We start from the raw sequence: 14,867 nt of genomic DNA, 5'->3' as shown, positions 1-14,867 counted from the left end.
TTTAAAATACCACAAAAATGAAGTATGTAGGGAACAAATACATTAGGATATCATCTCTCTCCAAGCTCAGTAACAGGTTCAACACAATCCCATTCAAATTCCATGTCTTTTTTGTTAAAAATTAAGAAACTAATACTGAAATTTATAAAATATATAAATACTCAATTTAAAAATTCATAATTTGTCAGAGAAAAATGCTGAACAACTTTCAAAAAAGAGTAAAAGTAGTCTCCAAAGGGGAGAGAGGCACAACGTTATGAAGAAAATCAAGGAAATGGATAAAAAGAAGGTATTCAGTAGTTGATCAAAGCTGCTATTCTCACATGATTCTCACCAGGCACAATTTTGCCTCTTTGGGGACATTTAGTAATATCTGCAGACATTTTTGCTTGGCACAGCTGGGGAGGTGCTACTGGCATCTAGTGAGTAGAGGCCATGGATGCTGTTGAACATTCTACAATGCAAAACAGATCCAGAGCCTGATTTGCTCATCTATGCTATGAGATGAGCTTGCAATGATAAGGATTCTTTCTACGTTTATGAAGGTGAATTCTTAACCCAGGGCTCCAACTGCTGCCCCAGGCTTGTCCTCTTACTAGAGAGGTAGAGGACGCCTCACAACTCACATTAGCGAATTGTCTTATTCATTTAATCCCTTGAAAGACAAGGCTAATTCTGGGTTTTCTCTGGACAGCTAGTGGCCTCAGATCGTTCTAGAAGGACTTACTTAGAAAAAAGACCCAGATTTTAACAAAAAAGAAAAATCAATCTCTTTCCTTAGGATCCTCAGGGCCAGAAAGATATAATTGGGGCCATTTTATGCTTCTGATTATAGGGAGATTTTTGGGGATACTATACCAGAGTCTTTTCAAAAAAACTTATTTAAAAAAAATTTTCTTTCTTTAATTTCCTCAGCCAGAATAAATATAGTTCAGGAAGTTCTTTTTCCAGAATACAACTAAGAAATCCTCTGACAGGCAAAATTCAAGAAAGAATCAGTATCGAGAAAAGCATTAGGCAGAGAAAGTGAGGTTTCAAGCCTGGGCACTGATGGTAGTATTACATAACAGGAAATTGAAGATGTTTTCAGACAGAACATGGTGGCAGACTGGCTGGGAAGGAAGGAGAGGGCTGATATATTAGCAAACATTTTATAGTACTACAAAACACCTTCATTCTTTCTGCTATGACCTGGGTCCCTTCATTGCTCCTTACCTGGATTCTTAGAATTCCCTGTTTCTCTATCCTTAAATTCATCCTTCTCCTATTACCAGAATGAGTCATGTCTCACACATGACACGGTCTCTCTCCTGCCTAAAACTATAACCTTGCTCATAAATATCTTATGAAATTAAGTCCAAACAGGATTGGGACTCTGTCCCACTCCACCCCGTGCCCTATTCTTTCAAGTCTGAGGAATATCCAGATCCCAAACACTATTCCTAGTTATTGAAATATTATGAACTAAAGCCAACAACATAGCTGTCCATTCCCAGGAAGCTGTCCTTTAAGGGTCACCCAGCCATTGCACAGCCATCCCCCCTGGACATGACTTGTGCTCCGAGTACAGCTCCAAATGTAAAGCTGAGGCTGTGGCACTCATTTTTTGTTTCAACTGCCTATAAGAAAAGACTTTCCTCAAAACAACTGTTTTTAGTGTTTGTTTTTAATTGGAAGACATACTCATCTAAAATGTAGTTAAAATTACACAGAAAAAAAGGTATTTCTTCACTGGCATGTAAAAGAAAGCTATCAGGTACATGCAAACCATGAGGAACTCTTTGATGCTTACTATTTTCCACCGCTACTGTTTCTGTAATCTAGCCAGTATAAAGCATGTAAAGAACTCTTCTAGCAATCAGAGTTAATAACCTTCATGGCTTTTATCTGCAGGTACAAGATTTCATTACCACTAATTATCTAAGGGAAAATAAATACATAGCATGAGAAAGCAAAGTAGGCATGAAAAAGACTAAAGTTAACAAAGGAGACCCAGTAAGCTCCCAGACGCAGGTTCTGTCAATTTCAAGGACAGGGAGAACTAAAATGATGAGGAAGACTACTGTTACCAGTTGTAGACCTAAGTACTTGTGATCACTATGGAACAGAATGGCACCATTTCTTCCCCCATTCTGGCACCTTGATCCTGTCAGTGCAATTTCAAACTGATAGAAAAACTGAGTTAGCCTTTTGTGACTTCTTAAACTGGTGATTCATTTTCAGTGAAACACCTGGAATTTCTAACACATTTTACAAATGAAATCTACTTGGACAAGTCTCCACGTTGCATCTTTCTCTTATGCAATATATTTTTTCAAAACCGAATGTAAAGCCTTATGTTGGCCTTCATGTTCACCAACTCAAGGTCTCTTTCAAACTGCATTTATTCATCCAGTGTGTAGATTCCAAGCTGGTTATTTGCAAAACTGAAACTATGCCTCCAATACTTGTAATAAGACAATGAATCAAACATAACCACAGATAATAACTTGCAGCATTCCACAAAAGAACTGTGCTCCAGGGATCCCTGGGTGGCGCAGCGGTTTGGCGCCTGCCTTTGGCCCAGGGCGCGATCCTGGAGACCTGGGATCGAATCCCGTGTCGGGCTCCCGGTGCATGGAGCCTGCTTCTCCCTCTGCCTGTGTCTCTGCCTCTCTCTCTCTCTCTGTGTGACTATCATAAATGAATAAATAATTAAAAAAAAAAAAGAACTGTGCTCTGATGAGAGACCATATCTAATAACATGTTTTTATTTTTTAAAAGATTTTATTTATTTATTCATGAGAGACACAGAGAGAGGCAGACACACAGGCAGAGAAGCAGGCTCCATGCAGGGAGCCCAATGTTGGACTCGATCCCAGGATGCCAAGATCACACCCTGGGATGAAGGCAGGCGCTCAACCGCTGAGCCACCCAGGCATCCCAAATAATATGTTTTAAAACATAAAAGCAGGTACTCTAAGAATAATCTCAAATAGTTGGGATGCTATCTGTGTGACATACCTGTCTAATAAAATGGTGTGATTTGGGGGGAAACCATAAACTTTAACGAATCTTCCAGATTTATATATTTGTTAGGAAAAAAATTGACTGGTTTTGGCTATAAATCCATTAAAAGTTTTCATTTGACTTCATATTCTTAAGCTATTAATTACCAATAACTAAATTAGAGAAATAGAAGGTGTTAGTGGTAAACAATGCTGCTGGGGAGCCTCTGTATAGTGCAGAAAACACCTGTTGATTCAACTGCATGATTAAAAGAAAAACCAACCACTGGACAGGTTCCACCTGCAGGAGAAAAATCCACTATTGTGTTAGGATACTGTGGTTTTCTTGGATATGTTCAGGGTAAACAGCAGCTCAGGCATTCTGTCCACACTCTCTATTTACTATTCACTATTAATATGTGGAAGAGAAGAAAACTTTGATTATCAGTGTGTAGGAAGAACAAGAACTGATGAGGCTGGTGTTCCACCTGGTGTTGCACAATTAAATTTCTCCTCAGAACCCAAAGATTCCCAAAAGGCAATCTGAAAGTTTATTATATTCCAAGTACTGACAACTTTCATGTTAATATCCACGGCAAAAAGACTGGACAAAACAGTCCTGAAACAAATTAAAGGGTGGCTCAGAAAAGAAGCTCTTTGCAGATCACTGATAATGAATGAGTAGAAGAGAGTACATTAAAATAATGGTAAAAACTCAAAAAAAGAGAAATCTTTCTGAAATTTAATCCAGAGAGAGAGATTGTGAATAGAGAATAAGGAAAAGTAGAAGAGGGGTGTAAAAAAGAAAAGGAAGTTGTTAATACACAACTAAAACTTCTTAGAGACACAATAACTGTTTCAACAACTCGAAAAACCAAATTAAGGCAATACAGAACCAGGTGTCATCAGGTCCAGTGTATCTCAGTGCAGCCTGAAGATCCATAGGGCACATTTTCAGGGGGACCCAGAGATCAACCCATTTTCATAGTAACAACAGGACGTTGTTGCCTTTTTCATTACAATGACATCTGTATGGTCGGTGCAAAAGCAGTAGTGAATGAACCACCTACTCTCAGTATTAATCAAGGCAGTGGTGCCAGACTGTCTTAACAAAATTTTGTCATTTTATTCTTCACTGTCACATACTCAGAAAAATAATCCAATGTTACTTTAAAATTATTAATTTTACAAATCTAAACATCAAAGCCCACTTGTTTTCAATATTTGGTACTATGAAATGTGAGGTACATGAGAAGATTAAAATAACCATCCAAGCATGATGGCTGTCTGAAGGAAAAGCACTGTGCAATCACTTGAGTTTCGAGCTCAACTAGCCATTTTCATAGATCATTTTTACTAGAACAAAGGGCTAACACACCATAGTTTATAGGCACAGTTATCTGGCAGACATCTTCTGATCAGTACAGGAATTCCAACCTGCTCCATTTTCCAGTGGGCAAGTTCACCCTGCCTTAGGCATCATGGTCGGCCTCTGTTCTGGGGAGGTCACCATCTCGATGCCAAACTTGATGCAGACACCCAGGTGGCAGAGTGTACTCTTGTGGAGAATCCTGGGCCTTAAGCAATCCTTCTCCCTTAGCCTCCTGAGTATGTGGAACATACTTGCCACCACAATGGCCCACTGGACATTTTCTCAAAAGCAAACAGGACTCTCAAAAATTCACTTCTAGGGGCACCAGAGTGGCTCAGTTAATCATCTGACTCTTGATCTTAGGTCAGGTCTTAATCTTAGGGCCAAGTTTGAGCCCTACATTGAGATCGAGCTTACTTTAAAAAAAAAAAAAAAAAAGTAATAAAAAATAAAAGGTAATGCACTTCAAAACAAAACAACTATTTGTTGCCAATGATTACATGAAAATTAGAATTCTGAAAAATACGTACTTGCCACAAAAGTCTATCCTACAGAAATATTTATAATTATTTGAAAAGGCCATTGAGATACCCTTCCCATTTCCAAATACGTATCCAGGTCATGCCAGATTTTCTCAATATACATAAATTAAAACAGCATGTATGATGGAAAACAAGTATAAAAATCCAGCTGTATTCTAATAAGCCAGACATTACAGATATGGCTAATGCACATCACACTTTTCACTAATATCTTTTATTTTTCCAAGTCTGTTTCTCATAAAAATGTTAACTTGCAACAGGTTATTGTTATTTTTAAGTGAATTAGTTTTCGCAGTTTTAATTTACAACACAGAAAATACCAACAAAAACTCTTTGAAGTCCTTGATATAATTTTTAAGAGTGTAAGAACATCCTAAGACCCAAAAAATTTGAGAACTGCTGACCTAGTCTAATCTTCTATTCGATGCTTGATTTCTAAACTGCAAACATTACATGTGATATACAAGTTTGGACCAGACGAATACTCTACTGAAACGGAGCTCTCTTCCTCTGTCAATTCATTGCTCTAAAGTTATAAATGGAGCCAGCACTGTAAGTTACCAGCAGCAATCACCTCCTTCCTCCAACTTGACCCCACTAATCAAACTAGAAAACCACATGTTTGTTTTCCCAGCATCACTTGCAGTACTTGGTGAGCTGAAACCCATTTTGATCAATGAGGTAGAAAGACTGATGAGTGGGTTCTGATTAAGCTTTTCATTCCAAGAACAGGCTTCAGGAATGCCCTTTCCAATTTTCTTCCTATTTTGAATGGGGTTATGAAGCCAGGGAACAAACCAGCCCTCCTGTGACCAGAAGAGAACACATGGGAAACAGAACATGGACATCTAAAGAAAGTGGAATAAAACAATAGAAAAGGCAGGAACCTGATGATATACTTGAGCAGTGAAAAGAATGCTGGGAGACATCTAAGTGGCTTAGTTGGTTAAGTGTCTGGCTTCGGCTCAAGGGTCCTGGGATCGAGGCCCCGTGTCAGGCTCGCTGCTGAGCCAGAAGTCTTCTCCTTCTCCTTCTACTTCTCCCCATCCTACTTGTGCATTTGCACTCTCTCTCAAATAAATAAACAGAATCTTAAAAAATGGAACTGCCAATCTAAAAACAGCCAGTTGAACAAAAACCCAGTGTCCTTTTGGTTTGATCTATTGCTAGTTAGATTTTCTGTTCTTTATAGACAAAAGCATTCCTAATAGATTTCACAGTAAACTAACTCATTTAGGTCTAATGTAGATCTCAAATGCACATTCTAACCACAAATACTAAGTAGTGTCAGTCTTCACTTTACCCAATGATTTTTCTATGACAAAAGACAAATGGTCCTTCTTCAGAAATTGCAAATAATTATGGAACCCAATATTCTCTATTTCTTACTCTCTAGGATAGAAATAATTGCTAAGATCTACCTGTGTAAGTATTTGCAATAATCTCCAAAGACATGAAGAAATCCAAAAAGCATTCAACAAGCTGAATGACAGGTATCTTGAACTGTCACTGGTTTACCACAGTGTTCTGCATTCAAGAACAAAATAGTTATTTTCAGGGACAGAGGTCTTTATCTACCTCTCTGGGATCCTTTTGAGAAATATGGAGGTTGTAGACTCAAACGCATACACGCACTAGAGAATGCAATGAAGATGACTGAGGTGGGCTAAGTTGAAAGAAAACTGTAATCAGAAGAAACATTCCACTTCAAAGGAACATCTGCTACTACAGGTCAGCCAATTATTGCTACATGGGAATTAGGTGCCACAATTGTCAGATCTTCCAATTTTGGAGTAAAAATCAGAAATCTAGATTACTCTTACAAAGCTCTAGTATTTGTTTCATAGTGGCAAAGATTTAAAATAAAACAATCCAACCTGGGCCAAAAACACACATATCCAGTCTTGATCTTCCCTACTGATAGCCAGTACATCACTTCAAGGTATGATATTTAAATAATGATGGTTCAAAAAAATTCTATTGAAACTCAATACATGGTTCAAAAAACTTTAGGACTAATTTCCAAGATGTATTTCAAATGTGAGTCACCCAAACTAAGTACCCATCTCCTGTGTGGATATAGGGTCTCCGCTATCAATGTGCTTACCTCCAGGAGCAGGAGGGTCTCCTGTTCAGTCCATTCTCTTCCGGCACTAGCACCTTTACTCTGAAAAAACAAAACCAGAAGTTAGGTACTCATTCCAGAAGGCTGAATATAGCTTGGCAGGAGTCCCTTCAAAGTATGGGGGGCTATTTTGTGCAAACCATCAAATAAATCCCTGAGCAACAGGAATAGAACACTTAAGGACTCTCAACTTCCAACAGAAAGGCAGACCCATTTCAACAGTTTCTTGCTGTCTATCAAGGACTTACAGACCATTTAGATATATTATTTCTACTGTTTTGACTTTTGAAGATATATTTTAATGCATACCACGAATTGGCTATATTATAAACATAATGCAAGTATCTGGTATGACTTGAAGGAAGTACTTTTTCCAAGATTCAAAGACAAACTGTACTACACATAAATTATTCTGAAGGATTCTTTGTTCCAATTGCAACAAGTTCATATTCTCATTTTTAACACCTCTTGATTAAAATAATCACCAAACGATTCCTTAAACTTCAAATCCCTCTTCCCATAAGATTCTCTTTTAATTGACAGTTCACGTGAGCACAGAAGTAAAAGAAAGCCAACTTTGTGTTATATAAAAATTAGGATTTATCAATTGATTCACACTTCTTGAGTTGTAAGCCCTGCTCCATTCATAGACTGGCAAAGGACTGGATGTGTGGTATACCTGATATTATTCTAACATATCCCTTCTCTGAAAACTATTTGGGAAGATTACAATTTAATAAGTGAGAGTATTTCTATACTCTGTGATTTCCTTGTGACAATAAAGCTGCTCAAATTATTCAATGCCGCCTTTCTGCATAACTGTGCTACATACCGTGGGTAAAAATTAAATTGTAATTTGCTAGGTTTCCATGGTATTCAATACATATCATTCTGAAATTTTTGCAAAAAATGTATTAAAAATAACTAGTCCTTTAAATAGAGAATAAAGAGGAATCTAAGCATTGTAGAATTCAAGTCTTACAGCATGACTCTGTGAGAAGAAAAAATGCATATAGCTGTAATTCATAATACATTGTTCAGATTCTTTTTTTTTTAATGAGATTTTATTTATTTATTCATGAGAGAGACAGAGAGAGAGAGAGGCAGAGACACAGGCTGAGGAAGAAGCAGGCTCCCTGCAAGGAGCCCAATGTGCGAATCAATCCCGGGACTCCAGGATCATGCACTTAACCCAAGGCAGGCACTAAAACTCTGAGCCACCCAGGGATCCCCATTGTTCAGATTACTTAAGGATTACTTTGTAATGATAAATGTTCATCTATTAATCAACCAACCTCAGAAGTGACAGTCAAGCAGATCTGGAGCTCCAAGAGGAACATATTTCATTAACATTTCACCCAAATTCTAAAGAAAACAAATTTGAATACAGGGAAGATCTGAATAGAACCTAAATGTGATGGTATTTATTGGGTAGGTGCGCAGCAAGCATTTCTCCACTTCTCAGCCACAAAGTGTAGTTTTCCCTCTCGATAAAAACTGACTCTGGGAAGAGTATATAATCTCAACAGGGCCCATGAGACGTTTGTGGCCGTTTCTGGAGAATTTTAGAAATCGGTTCTTTTCTATCTATTGAGGTAGAATGTATGTATAATACCCAAATTTTAGGTGTACAGTTAAATACAATTTCATATATACACCCATGTAACAACCACTCAAATCAACATCCAAGGAGTCTCTCCTTTAAACTACAAGTTGACAGAAACTCACAGAAGTACACATTATTCTCAATTCTATAATCACAGGTTAGTTTTTCTTGGATCTGAACTTTATAAAACCATTCAGTGTGTAGTCTGTGGGTCTGGCTTAATATTATATCAGTGACATTCAACCACATTATTCTTAAGAATAAAATTATTTTCATTTCTGTGTTAATATCACATTGTTTGAATAAACCACAATTTACCCATTATTGCTTGATCACTGTTTACAGCTTTTGGCTATCTTAGATAAGGCTGCTAAGGACATCCACGCACATTTTTTAATATATTTATTCTTTTTTAAACTCATTTATCTTATTTATTTAGCCACGAGCTTGGTGACTGGGTATACGTATATTTAGCTATAATAGTGTTCCCTCCACTTTCATTTCCTAGAAGAGTTTATATAGGTTGGTATTATTTATTCCTTAAATGTTTGGTACAAAAGCATCAGAATCATTTGGGCCTACAGTTTTGTTTTCAGGAAGGTGTTTCACTACATACAGATATAATAGATACAAGGCTATTAAGTGCATTAGTTTCCTGTGGCTACTATAATCAAATTATCAACAAACTTAATGGCCTAAAATAACAAAAATTCATTCTCTCACAGGTGAGGACGCTAGAAGTTCAAATCAACACAACTGAGAAAAAAGTCAAGGTGTTAGCAGGGCCACACTCCCTGTGGATGCTCTCAGAGAATTCATTCTATACTTCTCCCGCTTTCTAATGGCTGCTGCAAACTCGTTGGTTTGTAGCCACCTCATTTGAACCTGTGCACCCAAGATCATACTGCCCTTTCCTCTTCTGTCTGCAAATAATCTCTCAGGGTTCATCTCTTATAAGAATACATGTCATGAGGGTACCTGGGTGACTCAGTTAAGTCTCTGACTCTCAACTTTAGCTCAGGTTATGATGACCTTAGGATTGTGAGATCAAGTTCTGAGTCAGGCTCCATGATGGATGAGGAATCTGCTTAAGATTCTCTTTCTCCCAGGACGCTTGGGTGGCTCAGTGGTTAAGCACCTGCCTTCGGCTCAGGGCATGATCCCGGGGTCCCGTGATCAAGAAGAACCGCATCGGGCTCCCTGCATGGAGCCTGTTTCTCCCTCTGCCTGTGTGTCTGCCTGTCTCTCATGAATAAATAAATAAAATCTTTAAAAAAAAATTTCTCTCGTTTCTTTTGTGATCTTTGTGTCTTTTCTTCTTGACCACTCTAGAGACTTATCAAATTTATTGATCCTTTCAAATAACCATCTTCTTATTTCATTAATTTTCTATTGTTTTTCTGTTTTTGGTTTTTAGCTTAATTCTGTTGTGATCGGGATCCCTTGGGTTGGCTCAGCGGTTTAGCGACTGCCTTTGGCCCAGAGCGTGATCCTGGGGTTCTGGGATCGAGTCCTACATCAGGCTCCCTGCGTGGGACCTGCTTCTCCCTCTCCATCTCTGCCTCAATCTCTCTCTGTCTCTCATGAATAAATAAAATTTTTTTAAAAATTCTGTTGTGATCACTCAACCACATTTATATCACATGTATGAAATCATACAACCATATTTTACAGTAACACTCCTTTAAAATTTCTTGAGACTCATTTTATGGCTTAGTATTGAAGATATCTTGGTGAGTGTTCCCCAAGAACTTTAAAGGAATGTGTTTTAAGGGCGCTGGAGTGGCTCAGTTGGTTAAGCATCAGCCTTCACAGCTCAGGTCATGATCTTGGGTCCTCAGTGGGGAGTCTGCTTTTCCCTCTCCCTGCGCACCCCCCCCCCCACCACACTCTCTCAAATAAATAAAATCTTAAAAAAAAAATGTGTTTTTACTGTTATTTTGCATACAGCCTTCTACATACCAAATAGGTCATATTGGTTTACAGTGCTGGTCTAAGTCTTATCTTACTTTCAATCTACCTATTCTACCAATTACTGAGAAGGCACTGCTGAAATTTCCAACTATAATTGTGTGTCTGCCTATTGTTCCTTTCTATCAGTTTTTGCTTTATATATTTTGAAGTTTTTAAATTAACTGTATACATATTTAAGAAAATTATGTCCTTTTGATTAACTCCTTTATTATATTGAAAGGTGAATGTTTAATTCTGGTAAAATAACCTGTCCTTTAACCCTAAAGCCTAACTTGTGCTAACTTTTGCAATATTAACAGAATGACCCTGGTGTTCTTTGATTAATGTTTAGAAGGTATGCCTTTTCTCATTCTTTTTATGTTTCAAGTGGAGTTCTTGTAGACAATGTATGCTTGTACTTAGTTTTTTATGCAATTTGACAATCTCTGCTGCTTAACAGGAATATTAGAACTACTTACATTTAAGGTTATTACTAGCCCTGGGGCCATATGTACACCTACCATATTGCTATTTTCTACTCAGCACATCTATCCCCTGCCTTTCTTCTTCATTCTCTCTTATGGAGTAAAGTTTTTTGGAGTGTTATTATTTTTATCTCCATTATTAATTTATTAGTTACAGATCTTTAAACACCCTATGCTTTATAATATTCATCTCTAACTTGTCCTGGTATATCTTCAAACACTACTTTACACATGGCATCTAGTAGAAGAACTTTAATACAGTATACTTCCAATTCCCCCTCCTATACCTTGAGCCATGTTTGTTCTTTAACATTTATATGTTGTAAACCTAAAGATATATTGTTACCATTTTTAGTTCGAAAAGTTTATTTATTTATTTTTTTTTACTACGAATTAGGAGAAAACCTCTTTTTCGCTGACTGAAGTGTTGACCTCTTCTGGCACTTTCACATGGATCCAGTCCTCTTCCAAAATGCTTTGCAAAGTATTACATAGTTTAACCTGAATCAGCATTTTTATCACATTTCTAAATGATATCAGGACTTTTAAGTCCATGTAATTGTCTTCTTTCTGCCACTTTGGTCATTTCTCTAAGGTATAACCCCCCAAAACAATCACCGTTTAAACAGTCCGTATTCCTTTATATTTAATCATACTTTCATTCTTTCCCCTGGACCTATTCCTTCCTAGTCATGTGCATCCATCAGGGATCAAAGTCCTTCATCCTGAAAAACCTCCCTCAGTTTTCCTACACTGTGTACTAGTAATGCCCTCATTCCTTTATCAATGTCTTTATTGCCTTTCACTTTTGAAAGGTACTTCTACTGGATACAGAACTCCAGAACAGCTTCATTTTCAGCGTTTTTAAAGGTTATTATGCTGTTCTCTGGCTTCTGGTGTTTCTGTTGAAAAGTCAGACATCAGTTTTATGACTGTTCCTTTGAATTTAATGTGTTCTCCAACTTGCTCACTGCCTCAAAATGTGGCTGTTTTTAAGATTCGGTTTTTAAGATAAGTTTAAGCATGATATGACTGAACATGGTTTCCTCTGTATCCAACTTTGGATCTGTTCAGACTCTCTTATGAGTTGGTATCTTTTTTTTTTTTTAATCAAAAATGTTCAGCCATTACATCTTCAAATACACTTCTGCTTCATTCTTTCTCTTCTTACAGGTGTCTAATGATAAACACGCGTCCCTTGCATTCTGTTTTCTGTCCTCCTCCCTCACCCAGCTGGCTCTACTACCCAGTCTGAGCTTATTTATTTATTTATTAGAAAGATTTTTATTTATTTATTAATGTAGACACACAGAGAGAGGCAGAGACATTGGCAGAGGGAAAAGCAGGCTCCATGCAGGAAGCCTGATGTGGGACTCAATCCCGGATCCAGCATCACGCCCTGAGCCAAAAGCAGACATTCAACTGCTGAGCCACCCAGGCACCCCCAGTCTGAGCTCATTTAATCCTGTCTTCTGTTGTGCTCAACCTGCTGCTAAAATCATCCAATGAGTTAATTTCGGGTGTATTTTTTTAATTATCCAATATTCATTTGATTCTTTGTATAGATTCCAATTATGCTGAAATTCTCCACTTTTTCTCATTTTATTTAACATATTAATCAGAGTTAGTTTAAAATACCTACCATTCTAACCATACAGAAAAAATGGTAAATGACTTGTTTTATAAAATGCCAACAGAGTAAGTAGAATGTGTACCCTTTTACATTATAGACAGTTAAGTTTCTTATGAAAAATGACACTTCTTAGGACAAAGAAGAGGACATGCTGGATTGCAGCCCAGTTGTTTCTAAAAAAAAGTCCTTACCTTTGCTAAGGTTTTCTTGGAGTAAATGTCAGTGCGAAGACCAAAGTTCTGCAAATCAATTGGTTTCTCCTTGTTCTTCTCAGGAAAATTTAACATCTGCTGAGCAGCAGGGACCTAGGAGTTGGACAAATGATAGATGGCTGTATTAACCTCTACAAAGTAAGGGGGGATAGAAGGTTTTACAGTACTGTTTAATACTGACATGTAAGGAGATTTTATTAAAAAAATAAATATCCAAACCTTTGCCCTACACTTCCAACATTGCAACATACTATATAAGCAACATTTTTCTGCCTCTCTTAAATCCCAGAGAAAACAGTAAACAGATTTTCTTTAATATGCTCTACCATTTCATGTAAAGAACAATTCTTGCCCTAGACTCATGCTACTCTAACTTAAGGCTATATAAAATCTGGTTAACATACTAATCTTTTCAAGAATGTATGTGTGTGGATATCCACTTTCCAAAAGTTAGGAAAGGGAAGAAGTTTCACACATCAGTGTATAATCAGTGTAATAATAATGCCTAATACTAGTTTTTTAGTGTAATAATTACTAATACTAAAACTATAATATTAATGTAATAATTAAGTTACCTGAGGTGATCGAAGATGTAGAGGCACAAGCCCAGAGGGGGTATCAGCTAACACATTAAAATGAGGAGTAGGAGGAGGTCCCATTGCCATGGGTCGACTTTCTGGATCCACTTGGTAATTAACAAGCCCCCACTGCTCTAAAAAGGCATGAACCCTGGAAGAGTAAAGCTCATAAAGTTAAAATCTAGGGAATGTATCTCATTTCCTTCATAACCATTATCGCATTTCATTAAAAAATAAAAACAACAAAACAAGTAAATGTTCTCTGCAGGCTATGAACCATCATAAAGTTAATTAACAATTTTGGTTTGTTGTATGAGGGACAATTTCTGTAAATTCAAAATAATATTGACAGCAAAGCGGGATCCCTGGGTGGCGCAGCGGTTTGGCGCCTGCCTTTGGCCCAGGGCACGATCCTGGAGACCCAGGATCGAATCCCACATCGGGCTCCCGTTGCATGGAGCCTGCTTCTCCCTCTGCCTATGTCTCTGCCTCTCTCTCTCTCTCTGTGACTATCATAAATAAATAAAAATTAAAAAAAAAAAAATATTGACAGCAAAGCACCCCAAAACCCAGTACAAAGCCTAATTATTTCAATCACAGAAATCAGAGAACAAATGTTCATTGAAGTCCATGGTGAAAGAACTCACACACAGACCAAATTCAAACAGAAGATTCACATGTGATTTGCTTCTTTAGATAGATCTACTGTACAGAGCTTATCCACTCTCCATCCCTGGTCGTTTTAGGATTTCATTATAAAACAAAAGATGTCAGTTATAAAAATCTTAAAATGAGGAGAAAATGCCACGGTATTAAATATACAACTAAATAAAAGATATTTGATTAAGGTATTTTATTAAGAAAGAAAAGATCTTGTTTCATCAAACATTAAACAGCAATGCATCAGTAACCACCTAAAGTGAAGTGTCTGAGAAAAAGTCAGGCATCTTTACCTCATCACAGCACACACGTCTCCAGTCAAGTTCCTCCGACAAGCAGTGCTGGTTAAATACTCTTGTGGGTTTAGGCGATATGTGTCAATCATAAAATTTCGATATGCCAAGTATCTAAAAAGCAGAGGCAAAATTCATAAGGCAGACACACATCCTTTCAGAAATAACAACTCACAGAGCCCAAAATTATCATATTCCAACCAAATCCACCAAAAAGTCAATATTCCAACCAACAATAGTATTGACTATTTACAGTCATGAATGTAACTAAGGATAAAAACCCCTAATATGCAAAAGAAAACCCACTATTATTTAAAAACAATAAATAAAATGGAGTAAAATCTGATGAAGTTAAAGTAACACAGGGCGCCTGGCTGGCTTAGTTGATAGAGCATGTGACTCTTGATCTTGGGGAGGGGAG

The 14,867-nt window shown here is 37.4% G+C and overlaps 1 protein-coding gene across 4 annotated transcripts in view; it reads right to left on the bottom strand.

The window, feature by feature from the left end:
- SMARCC1 (SWI/SNF related BAF chromatin remodeling complex subunit C1) overlaps positions 1-14,867 on the bottom strand; it is a 173,930-nt gene that overhangs the window by 70,050 nt on the left and 89,013 nt on the right. For all 4 annotated transcript variants that reach the window (XM_077859077.1, XM_077859078.1, XM_077859079.1 and 1 more), the window contains 4 exons: positions 14,447-14,560; positions 13,491-13,644; positions 12,895-13,008; positions 7,009-7,068 (listed from right to left, as the gene is read on the bottom strand). In XM_077859077.1, the coding sequence (XP_077715203.1) occupies positions 7,009-7,068; positions 12,895-13,008; positions 13,491-13,644; positions 14,447-14,560 (442 nt within the window). The remainder of the gene's footprint in view (positions 1-7,008; positions 7,069-12,894; positions 13,009-13,490; positions 13,645-14,446; positions 14,561-14,867) is intronic.

Source organism: Canis aureus, chromosome 19, assembly GCF_053574225.1.
Source record: "Canis aureus isolate CA01 chromosome 19, VMU_Caureus_v.1.0, whole genome shotgun sequence".
Taxonomy (NCBI): Eukaryota; Metazoa; Chordata; class Mammalia; order Carnivora; family Canidae; genus Canis; species Canis aureus.
This window is presented reverse-complemented; position numbering and strand designations above follow the sequence as displayed.